Source organism: Heteronotia binoei, chromosome 5 (genome assembly GCF_032191835.1).
Source record: "Heteronotia binoei isolate CCM8104 ecotype False Entrance Well chromosome 5, APGP_CSIRO_Hbin_v1, whole genome shotgun sequence".
Classification (NCBI taxonomy): Eukaryota; Metazoa; Chordata; class Lepidosauria; order Squamata; family Gekkonidae; genus Heteronotia; species Heteronotia binoei.
The window spans coordinates 5916123-5937203 of NC_083227.1; the positions used below are offsets into that span (position 1 = coordinate 5916123).

A 21081-nucleotide genomic window follows, 5' to 3' on the forward strand; every position below is an offset into this window, starting at 1 on the left:
CCTCCCCACGCTTTGCCTCCCCACCCCCTTGCAAAAAGATGGCGATGAAGATGGTGAGGGGTCTGGAGACCAAGTCCTATGAGGAAAGGTTGAAGGAGCTGGAGATGTTTAGCCTGGAGAGGAGGCGGCTGAGAGGTGAGAGGATCACCATCTTCAAGGACTTGAAGGGCTGTCCTATAGAGGATGGTGTGGAATTGTTTTCTGTGGCCCCCGGAAGGTAGCACCAGAATCAATAGGTTGAAATTAAATCAAAAGAGTTTCCAGCTCAACATTAGGAAGAAGTTCCTGATTGTTAGAGCGGTTCCTTAGTGGAACAGGCTTCCTCCTTGGGAGGAGGTGGGCTCTCCTTCCTTGGAGTTTTTTAATCAGAGGCTAGGTGGCCATCTGACAGCGATGAAGATCCTGTGAATTTGGGGTAGGTTTCCTGCATTGTGAAGGGGCTTGGACTAGATGACCCTGGAGGTTTCTTCCAATTCTATGATTCTTCGGGAGGAGGTGGGCTCTCCTTCCTTGGAGGTTTTGAAACAGAGGCTAGATGGCCATCTGACAGCGATGAAGATCCTGTAGATTTAGGGGGAGATGGGCTTCGGGAGGAGGTGGGCTCTCCTTCCTTGGAGGTTTTGAAACAGAGGCTAGATGGCCATCTGACAGCGATGAAGATCCTGTAGATTTAGGGGGAGGTGGGCTTCGGGAGGAGGTGGGCTCTCCTTCCTTGGAGGTTTTGAAACAGAGGCTAGGTGGCCATCTGACAGCGATGAAGATCCTGTAGATTTAGGGGGAGGTGTTTGTGAGTTTCCTGCATTGTGCAGGGGGTTGGACTAGATGACCCTGGAGGTCTTTCCACCCCCCCCCCCCTTCTGAGCGCCTTTTGCAACCTTGCACGGCCCCCCTCCCCTCCCCCCCCCCTGCTGCCCCAGGGACACCCCCCTCCATTTGCAGCTGAGCGGATCCAATCCAGCGGTTGGGGGCAGAGGGCGGAGGGGGCGGGGAAGCAACGGGGGGGGGCAATCGGGGACCAGGATGCCCCTCCCTGGCCGACCGCCCCCCCTCGCTCCGCTCACCTGTCCTCCTCCTCCTGGTGCAGAGGCCGAATCCTGCTCCCAGCCCGGGGAAACGTGGAGGGAGAGGGGCGCTGCAGGACACGGTTCCCCCTCCCAGTTCCTCCCCCCTCCCCTGGAGAAGGCGGGGTTGACCACCCTGGGGTTGAAAGGCCTGCTGGGAAATGTAGTTCCCTGACACACACACACACACACACAGCCCCAGGAGTGAGAAGAAGGGGAGTGATGGGGGGAAACTTGCTTTCTTCCCTTTTCGGGGGCTGGTGGGGGGAAGGTGTCAAATGTAATCACAGAATCGTAGGGTCATCTAGTCCACCCCCCTGCACAATGCAGGAAACTCACAAGCACCTCCCCTAAATCCACAGGATCTTCATCGCTGTCAGATGGCCATCTAGCCTCTGTTGAAAAACCTCCAAGGAAGGAGAGCCCACCACCTCCCGAGGAATCCTAGAGTTGGAAGGGACCTCCAGGGTCATCTAGTCCACCCCCCTGCACAATGCAGGAAACTCACAAGCACCTCCCCTAAATCCACAGGATCTTCATCGCTGTCAGATGGCCATCTAGCCTCTGTTGAAAAACCTCCAAGGAAGGAGAGCCCACCACCTCCCGAGGAATCATAGACTTGGAAGGGACCTCCAGGGTCATCTAGTCCACCCCCCTGCACAATGCAGGAAACTCACAAACACCCCCCCACCCCTAAATCCACAGGATCTTCATCGCTGTCAGATGGCCATCTAGCCTCTGTTTCAAAACCTTGAAAGAAGCCCTGTGGTTGCAGCAAAATGCGCAGTATATTGGGGGAGGAGGGGGCATTGGTTTTCACTTTTTGAAAACACCACCAACACCAAAAGCATAAGAGGATCCCCTGCAGCTTGAAGAGACAGACCCCGCTGGGTTTCTGTTGAACAAAGCAGGAGTCAAGTGACACCTTTAAGACCAACCCATTTTTATTGAGAAGGTCCGCTTTCGTGTGCTCTTAAGTACACTTCCTCAGAGGAGGAATCCAGCACAGTGAGCAAAGCCATACAGAGCTGAGCAGAGCCACACAGAGCTGGTGGGCAGCGGCCCAGAATGCAACAGGGTACAGATTTAAGAACCAAGGACAGTGAAGTCAAATGATCTGGTCGGCAGTGGTTTAGAATGTAAAAGGGTACAATGACGGAATAGTAAAATCAACAAATGGAGCAAACCTTTGATCTGGGTAGCATGAGCATGACATGGGGGGGGGGGGCTCATGTGGCCCAGGCCTTCCTAGGGTTGCCAATTCCGGGTCAGGAAATTCCTGGAGATTAGGGGGTTGGGCCTGGAAGAGGGCGGGGCTTGGGGACAGAAGAAGCCTCAGTCTGATATCATTCGTTTATTTGTGTCCAGGGGTCATTTTGTCGAAAAACAGGTGGCGGAGCTCCTCCAGGGATTGTTATGCAGCTGCACCTACTATTCAATGGACAAGGAGGTGGAACTCTCAGAAGGAAGAGGCGGGACTCTCAGAAAGGTTCAGGAGCTGCGCTCCTATGAGCTCCCACTGCATCTGAGGCCTGTTTCTGTCACTCACAACCTGCCTGGAGAAGGGGGGGAGTGAGGTTAACTCCCCCCTCCTTTCATCTCTCTGGCAAGAAAGATCTTGCAGCACCATCCGTCTGCGGGCAAGCTGGAGACCCACTGAAGGGACTCCCCCCTCACTTTCCAGCCCGTTGAAAACGCACCCAGGAGGTTTAGGAACATAAGAGAAGCCCTGTTGGATCAGGCCAGTGGCCCATCCAGTCCAACACTCTGTGTCACACATAAGAACATAAGAGAAGCCATGTTGGATCAGGCCAATGGCCCATCCAGTCCAACACTCTGTGTCACATAAGAGAAGCCTTGTTGGATCAGGCCAATGGCCCATCCAGTCCAACACTCTGTGTCACACATAAGAACATAAGAGAAGCCTTGTTGGATCAGGCCAATGGCCCATCCAGTCCAACACTCTGTGTCACATAAGAACATAAGAGAAGCCATGTTGGATCAGGCCAGTGGCCCATCCAGTCCAACACTCTGTGTCACATAAGAACATAAGAGAAGCCATGTTGGTTCAGGCCAGTGGTCCTTCCAGTTCAACACTCTGGGTCACATAAGAGAAGCCTTGTTGGATCAGGCCAATGGCCCATCCAGTCCAACACTCTGTGTCACACATAAGAACATAAGAGAAGCCCTGTTGGATCAGGCCAATGGCCCATCCAGTCCAACACTCTGTGTCACATAAGAACATAAGAGAAGCCATGTTGGATCAGGCCAGTGGCCCATCCAGTCCAACACTCTGTGTCACATAAGAACATAAGAGAAGCCATGTTGGATCAGGCCAATGGCCCATCCAGTCCAACACTCTGTATCACATAAGAGAAGCCTTGTTGGATCAGGCCAATGGCCCATCCAGTCCAACACTCTGTGTCACACATAAGAACATAAGAGAAGCCATATTGGATCAGGCCAATGGCCCATCCAGTCCAACACTCTGTGTCACATAAGAACATAAGAGAAGCCATGTTGGATCAGGCCAGTGGCCCATCCAGTCCAACACTCTGTGTCACATAAGAACATAAGAGAAGCCATGTTGGATCAGGCCAGTGGCCCATCCAGTCCAACACTCTGTGTCACATAAGAACATAAGAGAAGCCATGTTGGATCAGGCCAGTGGCCCATCCAGTCCAACACTCTGTGTCACATAAGAACATAAGAGAAGCCATGTTGGATCAGGCCAATGGCCCATCCAGTCTAACACTCTGTGTCACACAGTGCCCATATATACACATACACACACACTGTGGCTAATAGCCACTGATGGACCTCTGCTCCATGTGTTTATCCAGCCCCCTCTTGAACCTGGCTTTGCTTGTAGCCCCTGCCACCTCCTGTGGCAGTGAATTCCACATGTTAATCACCCTTTGGGTGAAGAAGGACTTCCTTTTATCCGTTCTAACGTGACTGCTCAGCAATTTCATTGAATGCCCATGAGTTCTTGTATTGTGAGAAAGGGAGAAAACTACTTTTCTCTACTTCCTCCATCCCTTGCATAATCTTGTAAACCTCTATCATGTTTTGCTACTTGCCAACTCTCCCCCCCACCTTCGGAGAAAAAGGCATTTCTTCCTCACATGAACTCATCCAGCGTTGGCCAAGGGTAGCTCTCCTGATGTTTTCAGCCTACAACTCCCATCAGCCTCAGCCAACATGGCCAATGGCTGGGGCTGATGGGAGTTGTAGGCAAAAAACATCTGGACAGGTACCCTTGGCCACCTCTGGACTCATCCACTTTGAGTCTCCAGGAGAAAACTGGTACAGAAACAATAAAGGAGAAACCGTTGATGAAGAAAACAAACACGGAGGGGCTCACCATCAGTGGAAGAGGGAAGAAAGCAAGTCCCCCCCCCAACCCTCCCCTTCTTCTCCCTCCTGGGACTTTGGGGGGGGGGTTAGGGGACTACATTTCCCAGCAGGCCTTGCAATCCCCAGGGCGGTCCACCCCGCCTCCTCCAGGGGTCAGGGAGGGAAAGGGGAGGGGTCCTGCAGCACTTCCCTTTCCCCGGCTGCTGGGGGCAGGATCAGGCCTTTGCACCTGTGCAGGAGGAGGACAGGTGAGCAGAGCGGAGGATTCGGGCAAGACAGGGGAGGGGAGGGGTCTGATCCCTTGTGGCTGCCCTCGCGGGGGAGGGGGGGCAGCTCTTGATTTTTTTGCAAGCTGCTGCTGGAGAAACCCTCCCCCCCCATCGTCTCCCCACCCCCACCCCCCACCCCCGCTGCATTTTTGCACCAGAATCCAAGTCCACTTTCTGCAAACCAGGGGGGGCGGGAGATCTGCAGAGCTGGCGGCCGGGGAGCGGGGTGGGGTCGGCCGGGGAGGTGCATTCTGGTTCCCCCAGTGCCCCCCCCCGTTCCTTCCCCGCCCCCTCCGCTCTCAGCCCCCCAACACTGGACTGGATCGGGTGAGCTGCAAATGCTTTTGGGGAGGAAGGGGGAGGAGCAAGGCTGCAAAAGTTGCTGGGGGGGTGGTTGGCTTTGAGCTGGTGGGGGGGCTAAGAACATAAGATAGATCCAAACAAAGCAGGAGTCAAGAGACACCTTGAAGACCAACCCATTTTTATTTAGAACGTCAGCTTCCGGGTGCTCTTAAGCACGCTTCATCGGACGAGGAATCCAGCACAACGAGCAAAGCCATGCATAGCTGGTAGGCAGTGGCCAAAGAATGCAACATGGTACAGATTTAAGAAACCAATGACAGTGAAGTAAAATTATCTGGTAGGCAGTGGTTTAGAATGCAAAAAACCAGAGAGCCGGTTTGGTGTAGTGGTTAAGTGTGCGGACTCTTTTCTGGGAGAACTGGGTTTGATTCCCCACTCCTCCACTTGCACCTGCTGGAATGGCCTTGGGTCAGCCGTAGCTCTGGCAGAGGTTGTCCTTGAAAGGGCAGCTGCTGTGAGAGCCCTCTCCAGCCCCACCCACCTCACAGGGTGTCTGTTGTGGGGGAGGAAGGGAAAGGAGATTGTGAGCCGCTCTGAGACTCTTCGGAGTGGAGGGCGGGATATAAATCCAATATCTTCACCTACCTCACAGGGTGTCTGTTGTGGGGAAGGAAGGCAAAGGAGATTGTGAGCCGCTCTGAGACTCTTCTGAGTGGAGGGTGGGATATAAATCCAATATCATCATCATCATCTTCTTCTTCTTCTTCTTCTTCTTCTTCTTCTTCTTCTTCTTCTTCTTCTTCTTCTTCTTCTTCTTCTTCTTCTTCAAAACAGTACAATGACAGAATAGTAACATTAACAAATTGAGCAAACCTTTGATCTGAGTAGCAGGAGCACGCGAAAGCAACAAACAGCAGTGTGCAGTAAAATTAACAAACTGAGCAAACCTTTGATCTGAGTAGTATGAGCATTGGAAAGCAACAAAACAGCAGTATGCAGTAAAATTAACAAACAGAGCAAACCTTTGATCTGAGTAGCAGGAGCACGCGAAAGCAACAAAACAGCAGTATGTCAAAATGTGAGATTGTCTGTCAATGACAATGGGAGATGGATTCAATATACGTCATGGGAAAAGCAACCAAAGCCCCTGTTTGAGTGTGTCAATACAGCTAAAAGAGAAATACATGGGATAGTGATGTTCTTATCCATCTAATTTACTTTTTAACATGTAAACATCATTCTAGTTTGCTATAGGAAAAAGGAATACAATAAAATATAGTGAAAATGTATGTATGGCTTTGTATAGCTCTGCTCAGCTCTGTATGGCTCTGCTCACTGTGCTGGATTCCTCGTCTGATGAAGCGTGCTTAAGAGCACACGAAAGCTGACGTTCTAAATAAAAATTGGTTGGTCTTAAAGATGCCACTTCACTCCTGCTTTGTTCAGCTGCTTCAGTTGATACATCCAAATAGGCAGCCGTGTTGGTCTGAAGTAGTAGAACAAAATAGGAGTCAATTGCACCTTTAAGATGTTTTATTCAGAATGGAAGCTTTTGTGTGCATGCCCACTTCTTCAGAACATAAGAAGAACATAAGAGAAGCCATGTTGGATCAGGCCAGTGGCCCCTCCAGCCCAACACTCTGTGTCACATAAGAACATAAGAGGAGCCCTGTTGGATCAGGCCAGTGGCCCATCCAGTCCAACACTCTGTGTCACATAAGAACATAAGAGAAGCCCTGTTGGATCAGGCCAGTGGCCCCTCCAGTCCAACCCTCTGTGTCACATAAGAACATAAGAGAAGCCATGTTGGATCAGGCCAATGGCCCATCCAGTCCAACACTCTGTGTCACATAAGAACATAAGAGGAGCCCTGTTGGATCAGGCCAATGGCCCATCCAGTCCAACACTCTGTGTCACATAAGAACATAAGAGGAGCCCTGTTGGATCAGGCCAATGGCCCCTCCAGTCCAACACTCTGTGTCACATAAGAACATAAGAGAAGCCCTGTTGGATCAGGCCAGTGGCCCCTCCAGCCCAACACTCTGTGTCACATAAGAACATAAGAGAAGCCATGTTGGATCAGGCCAGTGGCCCCTCCAGTCCAACACTCTGTGTCACATAACATAAGAGAAGCCCTGTTGGATCAGGCCAGTGGCCCCTCCAGCCCAACACTCTGTGTCACATAAGAACATAAGAGAAGCCATGTTGGATCAGGCCAGTGGCCCCTCCAGCCCAACACTCTGTGTCACATAAGAACATAAGAGAAGCCATGTTGGATCAGGCCAGTGGCCCCTCCAGTCCAACACTCTGTGTCACACAGTGGCCAAAAAAACCCAGGTGCCATCAGGAGGTCCATCAGTGGAGCCAGGACACTTCAGGAAGTCCTAGAAAGAAAGAAAAAACATTGCACATCGTTTTTGTAAAATGGACTAGAGTATTTCTAGATTAATATGTGACTATTACTGCAATTAAACGTTGTTTTTTCAATATTTGTATTAGTAAAAACTCTCGTGGAGTGTTCAGTAGCAATATGGCTTGCTCATAGTCGTGAGCTCTCTCGTTTGACATAACAGGGAGGATTGTGGCTTGAGGAGCGGATGAGTACGAGCCTGCGGCTGTGTTTTGCAAAGCGGACACACAGGGAGAGAACACGGCTGTTCCAAACACGTCCCTGCCCCATCACTCCAAAAGTACATTTCTCAGAGGCAGCTGGAACACAGTGCCAGATTCTCCCTCCTGCACTGGGGTTTGGGTGGGTAGGGGGGAGGGAGAGCATCTTTCAGTTTTTTATAATTTTTATTGATTTTAACTACAAAAAGGAAAAGCAAAAGCAAAGATACATAAAAGGGGGGAAAGGGCATTAACAGAGTGGGAAAAACAGGGGAAAAAGTACAAATATATCAATTATAATTCTACCTCCAAATAAAATATAATTCTACCTCCAAATAAAACCCAGATCATTCTGCCTGCAAGTATAAAGTCCTCCATATATTTTACCATCTTTCGTTATAGAAAATTTTTACGAAACTGATACTAGCGATATAAAGCTCAAGAGTTCTTCTCGAACACAAATAAGTATGTAAAGCCGAAAATTTAAAGCCATCTCAATGCAAAGCTGTCTGATTTAGCTTAACCGTGTTGTAAGCACAAGCTAATGTGTTGGTTTTAACAATGCCCTTGTTAAAATAAGCGCATAAAAATCGTATCTTTCTCCTTAACAAATTAAAAAAGATACGACATAATAATTTGTCTATCTCCGTATAAACAGTTTTTCCAAAGGAGCATATTGGAAACGGAGGGACAGCAATTTTTTTGTCAGGCAAGAGAAGGAAAGAACCCACATCCCCGGGGCACCACAACAGGGAAGAGCGGCAGGGCAGAGTCCCAGGAGGGCTTGTGGGTTTAGGTCTTGCTAAGGGGGATGCCAGCAAGAACATAAAACTCCCCTTTTGGTGGTTAGGAGGCCAGATGGGATCCAGTGGGATGACTCCTTCATGCTGATTGGGTAGCCAGGATTCCAGGGATTTTGACTGCTTCTTCCCATCTCCCCGATGCGTGGTTGCCAATGTCCAGGGAGGGGCTGGAGACCCCCTGGAATTCCCAGTAGTCTGCAGACGACAGAGGCCACTTTGAGGGCCTAAAGGGGCTGCTTTGGCAATCCCAGTCTGTGCCAGGGTCAGATTTACATTTGCCCTAAACCAGCAGGGCACCGGTGTGGCTTTGGGTGGGCATATCTCCTGGCACACTTGGTACCCCCCAGATTGTTCAAGGACTGGGCTTAGACTGGTTCCCAAACAGGCTGGCCTCTGGAAAAGGGTCCTTCGGTCAGAGTGAGTTCTCACATGGGTGCTGGGACAGAGTTCTCACCTAACACTTCAGGCCGTTTGAAGAGATGCCTGCAATGGTAAAGGGGTCTCCAGTCCCTCTTAGAGATGTGAAGGCCTGGAAAAAAAATGGGGAAAAAAATTGGGGGGGGGAGTCCCCCCCCCACCCATTTTTTCCCTGAAGCCTTTTTTGTTTTTCCGAAAAATTGGAAAAATTGAAAAAAAGAAAAAAGAAAGAAAGAAAAATTGACGATGGAACATTTTATTTTAACACGACGAATAAAATATTTTAAGACATGGGGGTTCAAATATTTTCCAAATCATTTCTAAAAAATATGTGTGGTATCAGATTATTCTAATTTCTGTGCACTGAGGACAAGCAAGTCCTAGATCACGCCCAATCATTGAAACTTAATCCTACACTCCTTTCTATACACTTCCCCCCTCCTCAATTCTTTTTATGAGAATGGGTTTTTTTATTTTTATTTAATACTGTGGAGAGAAATGTCTGTTCCATGTAAACTAGTAAACAGTTCAGGAGATTGTTGCTCCATTTGTTACAGTTACAAATAAATATTATTTTAAAGTTAAATTCTGTTTGTAATAATTGTTTGGATACATTATATTTGTAATACGCTGGCTGTGATAATTTCATGCCAAGTAAAATTGTCCACAGTCATATTTTATGTTCCTAAAGTAACAGAATGACTTTCAGTCTGGAAAAGGAAAAAAGAAGTGCTAATGTTGCATTTTTTTTCTCAGTTTTTCCGAAAATTTCCGTTTTTTTCCGAGCTTCAAAATTTTCGGAAATTTTACATCTCTTGTCCCTCTCATCTTTTGGGGACTCTGGTTTGCTTTAGGGATAAGGCCCCAAGACAGACGGAGCCAAAGGAATGAGAGGCCCAGCTTATAACATTTTTAAAAAGCCAACAAAAGCACAAGAAGCATTTTTGTTCTGATCCACCTAAGCATATGAAGGTTTATGGGTTTTGGTGGTGAATTGCCATCCTCATTTTTTCTTATGACATGTAACTGCCTGTCTCTCTCCTTCTCTCCAGAGAGAAGCCTCCCTTCAGAGCCAAATTATTAAAGGCAGCTTTTCAGAGACGGAGGTGACTCAGTAGAAGGGGCAGAAGATGGAAGAGCAGGACCCAGAAGGACCTGGGACTGGCAAGAGAGCAAGGAAGAGTCCCCATCCCATCCCACCTGGAAGTGGTGCTGAATTCTGCGAAAGAGCTGTGCCAGAGGTCCTGTCTAAAGACACCACGACCTCAGATGAAAACTGCCAACTCTTCTGGCAGCTCCGCTACCATGAGGCCGATGGGCCCCGAGAGGTTTGCAGCCAGCTCCATGGACTTTGCAGCCAGTGGCTGAAGCCGGAGAGGCACACCAAGAAGCAGATCCTGGACCTGGTGATCCTGGAGCAGTTCCTGACGCTCCTGCCCCAGGAAATGCAGGGCTGGGTGAGAGGATGTGGGCCGGAGACCAGTTCCCAGGCGGTGGCCCTGGCCGAAGGTTTCCTCCTGAGTCAGGCAGAGGAGAAGAGGCAGGCAGAACAGGTGAGAGGGATTCTCTTCAGGTATCTTCCATTCAAGCACCAATATCTGGCCTTATCCTAAAGGCTTCCTGCCGGATGTTTGTACAAGTGTTAAAACACCCAAACGGGAGTTTTTACAGCCTCCTTTGGCACCCTCTTCTTCTAGGGGATTTCTGATCCCTCCAAGTCTCCTGATGGGAAGGGTGCAGAGTCTAGGACTGGGGCAGGATCCGTCCCTTGGTCTCTTTTCCATTCTATCTCTTACCCCCTCCCTTGCTGCTTTTTCAGATGTGGAGACCATCCCTGAAGATAAGACCTGAGGCGGATGGAGCTTCCTTGGAGCAAGGGCAGAGGGCGCAGGCCCAGGAGCGTGCCCAAGATGCCCTTTCCCTTTCCTGTGGTAAAGACACTTTGTGCGTAGATGTGGTTGGACTACCCAGTGAATTTGTTGCATTGGGAGTTCAAGGGGATAGGATTTAAACACTTTTTCATACAGCACAGAGTTACTCTGTGGCAGTCAATGTCCACTAACAGCAGCTCCCCTCAAAAAGGATTAGACAAGTTCAGGGAAGGCAGTTCTTCGCATTAATTGAAATATTCATCTCTCACACTCCTATTATTCAACCAGGCGAAAAAAGGGAGACGCTACCTTCTAGGGCAGAAGAGCTCTCAAAAACGTTTTTGGAGGGCCAATAGGAACATAAGAACATCCCGTCAGCTTGATGTCCACACCTGGAAAAGTTTTAGAACAACTCATCAAACAGTCGGTCCTGGAACATTTAGAAAGAATGGATGTGATTACTAAGAGCCAGCATGGTTTTCTCAAGAACAAGTCATGTCAGACTAACCTGATCTCTTTTTTTGAGAAAGTGACTACCTTGCTGGATCAGGGGAATGCTGTATACATCATTTATATTGATTTCAGTAATGCTTTTTGTCAAGTCTCCAAATTCAATAACGAGTCGTTGTTGAAACAAAATTACGAGTTTATTGATAAGGTAGTGCTTGAAAGGATTCAGATTGAAAGACTAAAGATCATGTAGTACAATGCCATCATATAAGGTACACTTCAGAGGGATTCCTAAGGGAGGGGCACTATGGAGGGCACATTCACACATTGATGTTACCATTTCGTTCTCAGACTGGTTTTGGCCTTGAGCGCTTCTGGCTCAGCCTCCCCCTGATCTTGGGCCTGAGAAGGCACAGATTATAGCTTCCCATATTCGCATTTCAAAGCAAGGCTACATAACAAAGGAGGCGGGTAAGGGAGAGGTTAGCTAGCAGCATTGGCATACAGAATGGCTTTACCCAGAAGGCTCTCTGCCAGAGCCACAGTACAGTACAGACTTGACCAAAGATTTACAGAGACTTGACACTTTTGATAAAGTTCCACATACTATCCTTGTTGACAAGATGGTAAAATGTGGTTTGGATCCTGTTACCATTAGGTGGATCTGTAACTGGTTGACGGATCGCACCCAAAGAGTGCTTGTGAATGGTTCCTCATCCTCTTGGAGAGGAGTGACAAGCGGAGTGCCTCAAGGATCTGCCCTGGGACCTGTTTTGTTCAACATCTTTATCAATAATAATAATAATAAATTTATTCTTATATCCCGCCCTCCCCCGCCAAAGGCGGGCTCAGGGCGACTCACAGGCATGGAGTTCCATGGTTCAATAAAACAATACAATACAACAACAATTTTAAATAATCAGTGACGTAATAAATAAGTTAGTTAAAATAGACATAATAAAATAAGTTAGTTATCAATGATTTGGATGAAGGAATAGAGGGAATGCTTATTAAATTTGCAGATGATACTAAATTGGGAGGGGTTGCAAACACAGAAGAAGACAGAAACAGGATACAGGATGACCTTGACAAGCTGGAAAACTGGGCTAAAATCAATTAAATGAATTTTAACAGGGATAAATGTAAAGTTCTGCGTTTAGGTAGGAAAAATCCAATGCATGGTTATAGCATGGGGGAGACTTGTCTTAGCAGTAGTATGTGCGATAAGGATCTAGGGGTCTTAGTGGATCATACGCTGAACATGAGTCAACAGTGTGATGCGGTGGCTAAAAAAAGGCAAATGCAATTTTGGGCTATATCAACAGAAATATAGTGTCCAGATCACGTGATGTGATGGTATTGCTTTACTCTGCTCTGGTAAGACCTCACCTGGAGTATTGTGTTCCGGTTTGGGTACCACATTTTAAGAAGGATATAGACAAGCTGGAACGGGTCCTGAGGAGGGCGACAAAGATGGTGAGGGGTCTGGAGACCAAGTCCTATGAGGAAAGGTTGAAGGAGCTGGGGATGTTTAGCCTGGAGAGGAGGCGGCTGAGAGGTGATAGGATCATCGTCTTCAAGTACTTGAAGTGTTGTCATATAGAGGATGGTGTGGAATTGTTTTCTGTGGCCCCGGAAGGTAGGACCAGAACCAGTGGGTTGAAATTAAATCAAAAGAGTTTCTGGCTCAACATTAGGAAGAACTTCCTGACCGTTAGAATGATTCCTCAGTGGAACAGGCTTCCTTGGGCTCTCCTTCCTTGGAGGTTTTTGAACAGAGGCTAGATGGCCATCTGACAGCAATGACGATCCTGTGAATTTCATGTGCAGGGGGTTGGACTAGATGACCCTAGAGGTCCCTTCCAGCTCTGTGATTCTATGATTCTAACATAAGAACATAAGAGAAGCAATGCTGGATCAGGCCAGTGGCCCATCCAAAGCCCTTTGCCACACAGTTGCCAAAAAACCCAGGTGCCATCAGGAGGTGATGGGGGAATTTGGCTTCTGTACCTGTGCTTACGGGGGCATCTGGTGGGCCAGTGAGGAGAACAGGATGCCAGAGAGGGATGGAGGGTTTGGACTGGCACCCCCCAGGAGCTGTTCTCTCAAGAGCGGTTTCTGTCACGGCTCTCTCAGCCTCTCCTATCTCACAGGATGTCTGTTGCGGTGAGAGGAAGGGAAAGGGATTGTAAAATGTTCTGAGACCCTAAGTGAAGGGTGTGGTATAAATCCAGTCTCCTCTTCTTCTTTCCTCGAGGCTCCAGATGTCCTCAAGTCACTTGTGGGCCAGTGTGACACAGATATTTCAGGCCACATCATTTCCATCACCTCTCTCCCCTCCCCGCCTGACCTAGGTTTCACAGAAGTCTGAAATAAGTCAACAGCCTTTGTAATCCCGGAGGCTTACAGGTCCCAGAATTTAGTAAAAAAGGATTCAAAAAAATGTCGCAAAAGCTTTTGAGAAACACAGCTCTTTGGTGTAGAGCCAGTTTGGTGTAGTGGTTAAGTGTGCGGACTCTTATCTGGGAGAACCGGGTTTGATTCCCCACTCCTCCACTTGCACCTGCTGGAATGGCCTTGGGTCAGCCATAGCTCTGGCAGAGGTTGTCCTTGAAAGGGCAGCTGCTGTGAGAGCCCTCTCCAGCCCCACCCACCTCACAGGGTGTCTGTTGTGGGGGAGGAAGGTAAAAGGAGATTGTAAGCCGCTCTGAGACTCTTCGGAGTGGAGGGCGGGATATAAATCCAATATCTTCTTCTTCTTCTTTTCTTCATTAAAACTTAGATGAGTGTACAGAGGGCCAGGTTTCACATCTCTGGGAAGGGGGGTGCGTGAAGCAAGGTACAAACAAACAAGAAAGTGCCCTCCTTTCCTCCTTTGTCTCACAGGCAGTGGAGAGATGCTATTGAGTCACCATCTTTTCAGAGGTGTGGAAACGGCTGCTGCAGCTCCAGCCCAGGTAGGTGATCAGAGGGCACAGCCTGGGTACCTCCTCCTTTCTCAGGAGGGGTTTTGCTTCTTCAGTTTCTAGAAGGTTTCCAGGCAAGAGAGGGTCTGCATGCCACTCCCTTTACCCATCCCAAGCTTTACATCCTCTACCTTCCCAGATGACTCCCTTCCAGTGGGCCATCTTGGTATAGTGGAGAGCCAGTTTGGTGTAGTGGTTAAGTGCGCGGACTCTTATCTGGGAGAACCGGGTTTGATTCCCCACTCCTCCATTTGCACCTCCTGGAATGGCCTTGGGTCAGCCATAGCTCTGGCAGAGGTTGTCCTTGAAAGAGCAGCTGCGGTGAGAGCCCTCTCAGCCCCACCGACCTTACAGGGTGTCTGTTGTGGGGGAGGAAGGGAAAGGAGATTGTAGGCCGCTCTGAGCCTCTGTCCTTGAAAGGGCAGCTGCTGTGAGACCCCGCTCAGCCCCACCCACCTCACAGGGTGTCTGTTGTTGGGGAGGAAGGGAAAGGAGATTGTAGGCCGCTCTGAGCCTCTGTCCTTGAAAGGGCAGCTGCTGTGAGAGCCCCCTCCAGCCCCACCGACCTCACAGGGTGTCTGTTGTGGGGGAGGAAGGGAAAGGAGATTGTAGGCCGCTCTGAGCCTCTGTCCTTGAAAGGGCAGCTGCTGTGAGACCCCGCTCAGCCCCACCCACCTCACAGGGTGTCTGTTGTTGGGGAGGAAGGGAAAGGAGATTGTAGGCCGCTCTGAGCCTCTGTCCTTGAAAGGGCAGCTGCTGTGAGAGCCCCCTCCAGCCCCACCGACCTCACAGGGTGTCTGTTGTGGGGGAGAAAGGGAAAGGAGATTGTAGGCCACTCTGAGACTATTCGGAGTGGAGGGCAGGATATAAATGCAATATCTTCTTCAATATCTTTGCCTGGAATGTCCTCTGAGGGAATCTTGTTTTTTTTCCAGGGTCCCTTTTCCTTGGAAGAGGTGTCCGTCTCTTTCACGGAGGCAGAGTGGGATCTGCTGGATCCGGACCAAAGAGCTCTGTACAGGGAAGTCATGCTGGAGAACTATGGGAATTTGGCCTCTCTGGGTAAGTTTCTTTTATAGGTGCCAAAGGTGTGAATTCCGCCATTGTAATGAGGCATGAATCAAACATTGAACAGCAACATCCGGTTTTGTCTCCTGTCCCGCTAGTTGCCTAGAGGCTACTATGGCCAGTGTTGTGGCCATCACCCAAGCTAGAGAAGGGATCCTGGACTGAGGTAAAGGTGGGATGAGAGGCCCTCAGAAAGACTCCAGAAGGGGCCGGATCTTCAGTTCTCTGTTGCCAGACTTTTCAACACTGCTTTCCCCTGGATGGGATTATGAAGATCTGCTCTGACTGTGATCCGGCAACGATCCGTCCCCCTTTCACTTGTTGGGATTCTGTGCTTTGATTTGGACCTTTTATTTTTTTATACTAGTAATAAGGCCCGTTGTGGGGAGAAATACAGAGGGTGCTAAAATCTGCTGTGAGCGCTGTGGCCTTGGGGAGGGGGCTGTGGGGGAGGGAAAGATAGAGGGATGCAAGGTATGTTGGGAAGGCAGCTGATGGGAAGGGACATGGAGAAAGGGGGGAAATATAGGGTAGGTTATTCTAACCCACCCCCACACCCCCCAAAAAAGCCAGAATGATAAGAGGACCTGTTGCAGGAAAAAATGTTACCTGGGCGTGAACTGGCAGACACTGACCAAGAGAGAGATCTTGGGGTCGTGGTAGATAACTCACTGAAAATGTCAAGACAGTGTGTGTTTGCAATTAAAAAGGCCAACGCCATGCTGGGAATTCTTAGGAAGGGAATTGATAACAAATCAGCCAGTATCATAATGCCCCTGTATAAATTGATGGTGCGGTCTCATTTGGAATACTGTATACAATTCTGGTCACCGCACCTCAAAATGGTATTATAGCATTGGAAAAAGTGCAGAAAAGGGCAACTAGAATGATTAAAGGTTTAGAACACTTTCCCTATGAAGAAAGGTTAAAACGCTTGGGGCTCTTTAGCTTGGAGAAACGTTGACATGATAGGGTGACATGATAGAGCTTTACAAGATTATGCATGGGATGGAGAAAGCAGAGAAAGAAGTCCTTTTCTCCCTTTCTCACAATACAAGAACTCGTGGGCGTTCAATAAAATTGCTGAGCAGTCAGGTTAAAATGGATAAAAGGAAGTACTTCTTCACCCAAAGGGTGATTAACATGTGGAATTCACTGCCACAGGAGGTGGTGGTGGCTACAAGCATAGCCAGCTTTAAGAGGAGATTGGATAAAAATATGGAGCAGAGGTTCATCAGTGGCTGTTAGCCACAGTATATATATATGTGTGTGTGTGTGTGTGTGTGTGTGTGTGTGTGTCTATGTATTTGTGTAATTTCACCGTTATTACATTATTGTATTGCAATATAGTCTTAGTAATTGTTGGGCACTACAATCATTCGTGGTTGTGTGTTTATTCAATCCCCAGGTGGGGGCAGGGGATCCCCCAGTTTGGAGACCCCCTCCATGCTTCAGGGTCATCCAAAAGGAGGTGGAGGAGAAATGTCTGCTGGGCACTCCATTGTTCCCTATGGAGACCAATTCCCATTGCGTATAATGGAGAATTGATGAACGGGTATCCGGGGCTCTGCAGGAGCTGTTTTTTGAGTAGAAGCACCAAACGTGCAGCATAGTATCCGATACCTCTCCTGAAAACACCTTCCAAGTTTCAAAAAGATTGGACCAGGGGGTCCAATTCTGTGAGCTATAAAAGAAGCTGCCCCTATCCTTCATTATTTCCAATGGGGGAAAGGCATTTAAAAGGTGTGCACTCCCTTTAAATGTGAATAGCCAGAACTCCCTTTGGAGTTCAGTTATGCTCATCACACCCTTGCTTCTGGCTCCACCCCAACGTCTCCTGGCTCCACCCCCAAAGTCCCCAGATATTTCTTAAATTGGCCCTAGCAACCCTAATAAGCGTAGAGGTAACACAAAAGGTGCTAAGTTGGAGCAGGAACGTTGGAAAGATTAGCCATTAGTTGCTAGCCAGAGATAGAAGGCATAAGCAATACTTTACCTATGAACCTATTGTTTTACCCATTCCATTGCTGGGTGCGGGGGAAAGACAGGGGTTTGCCTGGAGGATGCCTGTGTTGTAACCTTATGCAGTTAGACAAGCCCCCGGGCAAGTTCTCTGGTCTTTGCAGAGAGTGTCTTCACTTGGCCTGTTTCTGAGAAGGAACTTCCCGTTCAGCTCAGGAAATGGGGACCCCACTGCCTGTTGGGCTGCTCCCATAAGTTTGGCAGCACCTCCTGGTTACAGCCCTTACCTGCTCATCCAGGTTCTAATGCTGTGTCTCATTTTGTTCCAGCAAAGGTTGATCAGACAAACGAAGAGGGTGAAGAACTTCATCCACATTTGCCAGATAAAGTTATTAATAAAGACTTGAAAGGAAATGTCAGGAATCAAGGCAGACCCAAGAGAAAGAAAGATAGCCGTTTGGTTGAGAAGAGAAATGGAAGAAAGCGTAATGTACATTTCCCCAATATAACGGAGATGAGTGAATACATTCACTTCAGATATAAACCACAGATTCTTGTGAACCAAAGAATACAAAGAGGAAAGGAATTTGTTGCATGCTCAGAGTGTGGAAAGAGATTCAGTCACAGTTCCCAACTTCAGCGGCACCAGAGAACTCACACAGGGGAGAAACCTTTTGAATGCTCAGAATGTGGAAAGAGATTCAGTCGCAGTGGCAGCCTTCAACTGCATCAGAGAACCCACACAGGAGAGAAACCTTTTGAATGCTCAGAGTGTGGAAAGAGATTCAGTCACAGTTCCCAACTTCAGCGGCACCAGAGAACTCACACAGGGGAGAAAGCTTTTGAATGCTCAGAGTGTGGAAAGAGATTCAGAGAGAGTGGCACTCTTAAACGCCATCAGACAACCCACACAGGGGAGAAACCTTTTGCATGCTCACAATGTGGAAAGAGATTCAGTCGCAGTGGCAGCCTTCAACTGCATCAGAGAACCCACACAGGAGAGAAACCTTTTGAATGCTCAGAGTGTGGAAAGAGATTCAGTGACAGGAGATGTCTTCAACCGCACCAGGGAACCCACACAGGAGAGAAACCTTTTGAATGCTCAGAGTGTGGAAAGAGATTCAGTTACAGGAGATGTCTTCAACTGCACCTGAGAATTCACACAGGGGAGAAATCTTTTGAATGCAGAGAGTGTGGAAAGAGATTCAGTCAGTGTAGCAAACTTAAAATGCATCAGAGAACTCACACAGGGGAGAAGCCTTTTGAATGCTTCGAGTGTGGAAAGAGATTCACTCTGAGTAGCAGTCTTCAACTGCATCAGAGAACTCACACAGGGGAGAAACCTTTTGAATGTGGAGAGTGTGGAAAGCGATTCAGTCACCGTAGCAATCTTCAACAGCATCAGAGAACCCACACAGGGAAGACACCTTTTGAATGCTCAGAGTGTGGAAAGAGATTCAGTGACAGGAGAGGTCTTAAACGGCATCAGAGAACCCACACAGGGGAGAAACCTTTTGAATGCTCAGAATGTGGAAAGAGATTCAGTCTCAGTTCCCATCTTCTGCAGCACCAGAGAACTCACACAGGGGAGAAACCTTTTGAATGCTCAGAGTGTGGAAAGAGATTCAGCAGGAATGGCAATCTTCAAGAGCATCAGAGAACCCACACAGGGGAGAAACCTTTTGAATGTGGAGAGTGTGGAAAGCGATTCAGTCACCGTAGCAATCTTCAACAGCATCAGAGAACCCACACAGGGAAGACACCTTTTGAATGCTCAGAGGGATTACAGGTCCTTGTGCAAGGTTCTTTTTAATTGCATGTAAAATTCACATTGTTACATTATGTTCCAAAGCCAAATTTTTATTGCTATTTTATATACCTTATTTCCTACTGTTATCTTACGCAATATTTGATTATTTTGAAAATATTTTAGCTTTGTTTTTTAGCTTTTGTAAACTCTTTCTGATTTGTGCTGGTCGTCGACCGTATCAAAATTGAACGAATGATGCTCAGAGTATGGAAAGAGATTCAGTCAGAGTGGCACTCTTTAACATCATCATTGAACCCACACAGGGGAGAAAACTTTTGCATGCTCAGAGTGTGGAAAGATATTAAGTCAGAGTGGCACTCTTCAACGGCACCAGAGAACCCACACAGGAGAGAAACCTTTTGAATGCTTTTGACCTTTAAGTTTTGGCTGCGCCTTTTATTTAATTCTGATCAGAATTCTTTCACCTTTTTGATGCTGATGGACCATCATGCATCCAAATGGTTGACCCTGATCCAAAAGAAAATCATATCCATAGGAATTTCCTTGGATGCATTTTATCTATCCTCTGCTTCTGAGGTATTTCAATCCATCAAACGTAGACTACTAGATATCCAGTTGCAACGTCTTACCGAGGCAGCTTGGAAAACTTGCTCCCTAAGCTATCTGGGTTTATCCCAGATTCCTGGGCTTTTAGCTCCCTATTTCCTCCTTTTAACTGATCCTCACCAAAGAAGAGCATTCATGCTGGCTAGATTTAATGCATTACCATCGGCCATCCTTTTCGGAAGATACCACAGAATCCCCCGCAATCTTAGACGATGCCCTTGTAGTCAAGGAGTCATCGAAACTGTCCCTCATGTTCTTTTGGACTGCCCTTTTTATAGCAGTCCACGTGCAAGATATCTAGATGCACTGCTTTCTGACCATCAAGACCATTCTGACAATGCCAAGGTTCGTTTTTTACTCCACAGGAAACACAACTTTGTCACCACTCACGTTGCTTGCTTTTTACAGGTTGCAATCCAAATCAGAGAGGCTTTTACTCATGCATAGCCTACTGCTATTTTATGTCATTTAACTTTTGTTGGTTTTTAAAGGTTTTATTATATTCTATAGTGTCACTGTTGGTTTTAAAGTATACTGTATTCTTGTATTAATGCCAATAAAGGTCTATGGTATTACAATAGGACAACAATAGGAGTCCTTAGAGTGTGCAAAGGGATGAAGTTGGAGTAGCACTTTTTGAAAAGAGCTAGGAATTGACGGAAGGAGAAACCATGTAACCCCTTAGCCCAGGAAAAGTCACAAGAAAAACACACGCACATACCACATAAAGCATCAAAATGATATAACTTCTTGTATAAAACTTTAATTTGTGGGAAATCTTATCCCAGCCAAGAGGAAACGTTACAGTTGGCCAGACTACAGAAGGAGCTTTATCTGTGTCTGAAGCCCTCAGGGAGATCCCACAAGGGAGAAAGCAAAGGTGAAGTAGATCTGCAAACTCTGCCAGCTGAAGTAGATCCAAGATCTGTCTCCTTTAGCAGAGAGGATTCCGCACAAGGGAGTGTTATACGTTTAAATGGCCTAAATTTGTTTTAACTTTTCATTGTGAGGCCTCACTCTAGGCCTTCTCTGCTTCAAGAGGTTGAAACATTTGTCTCTGTGCTGAGACAGGAACACAGGAAAGAAGTGCTGTTTCAGGAAGACCTTTCACATTGCCAGAATTAACAGCTGGATGCAGGTGAGACGGATCTTCTCCGGTACAATCTTGATCGTTGGGCTAAGGAACTTTGTCTAGGGTCCAGGAACTTTTAGTAAGACTTTGAAATACGAACGTTGTGATTAATAATAATAAGTTTTATTAGATTTCCAGAAAGAAAAAGGGGGAAGTGGAAATAGAAAAGCACTATGAACATAGTCCATTCTGCACGTCAATACGTCATTAAAATAAAATATTTTTACAATATTGTTACACGCTTAACATTGTATCTTCCTAATCTATCTAAAATATTATAAGGATTGTAAGTCTTCGTTTAAACTATCTGCTTTGTATTGTATTTCTAATATATATAGTAGAAAATAGAAATAAAAGTTCACACCAGTAGATCTTAAGTATCTAACCACACATGTAACTTCTCCCAATATTTTCTTGCTTCTTCCTTGGATT

General features: G+C 47.4%; 2 protein-coding genes across 2 annotated transcripts in view; one reads left to right on the plus strand and one right to left on the minus strand.

Annotated features, from left to right (window-relative positions):
- Positions 1–21081, minus strand: part of LOC132571595 (zinc finger protein OZF-like) — a 388663-nt gene that overhangs the window by 156064 nt on the left and 211518 nt on the right. The gene's annotated exons all lie outside the window — the stretch shown is intronic.
- The window catches only part of LOC132570913 (zinc finger protein 208-like), a gene marked incomplete at its 3' end in the record, with an annotated part of 122372 nt that overhangs the window by 7369 nt on the left and 93922 nt on the right, over positions 1–21081 (plus strand). The window contains 1 exon segment of the mRNA XM_060237550.1: positions 17762–18929. Within this exon segment, the coding sequence (XP_060093533.1) occupies positions 17762–18929 (1168 nt within the window).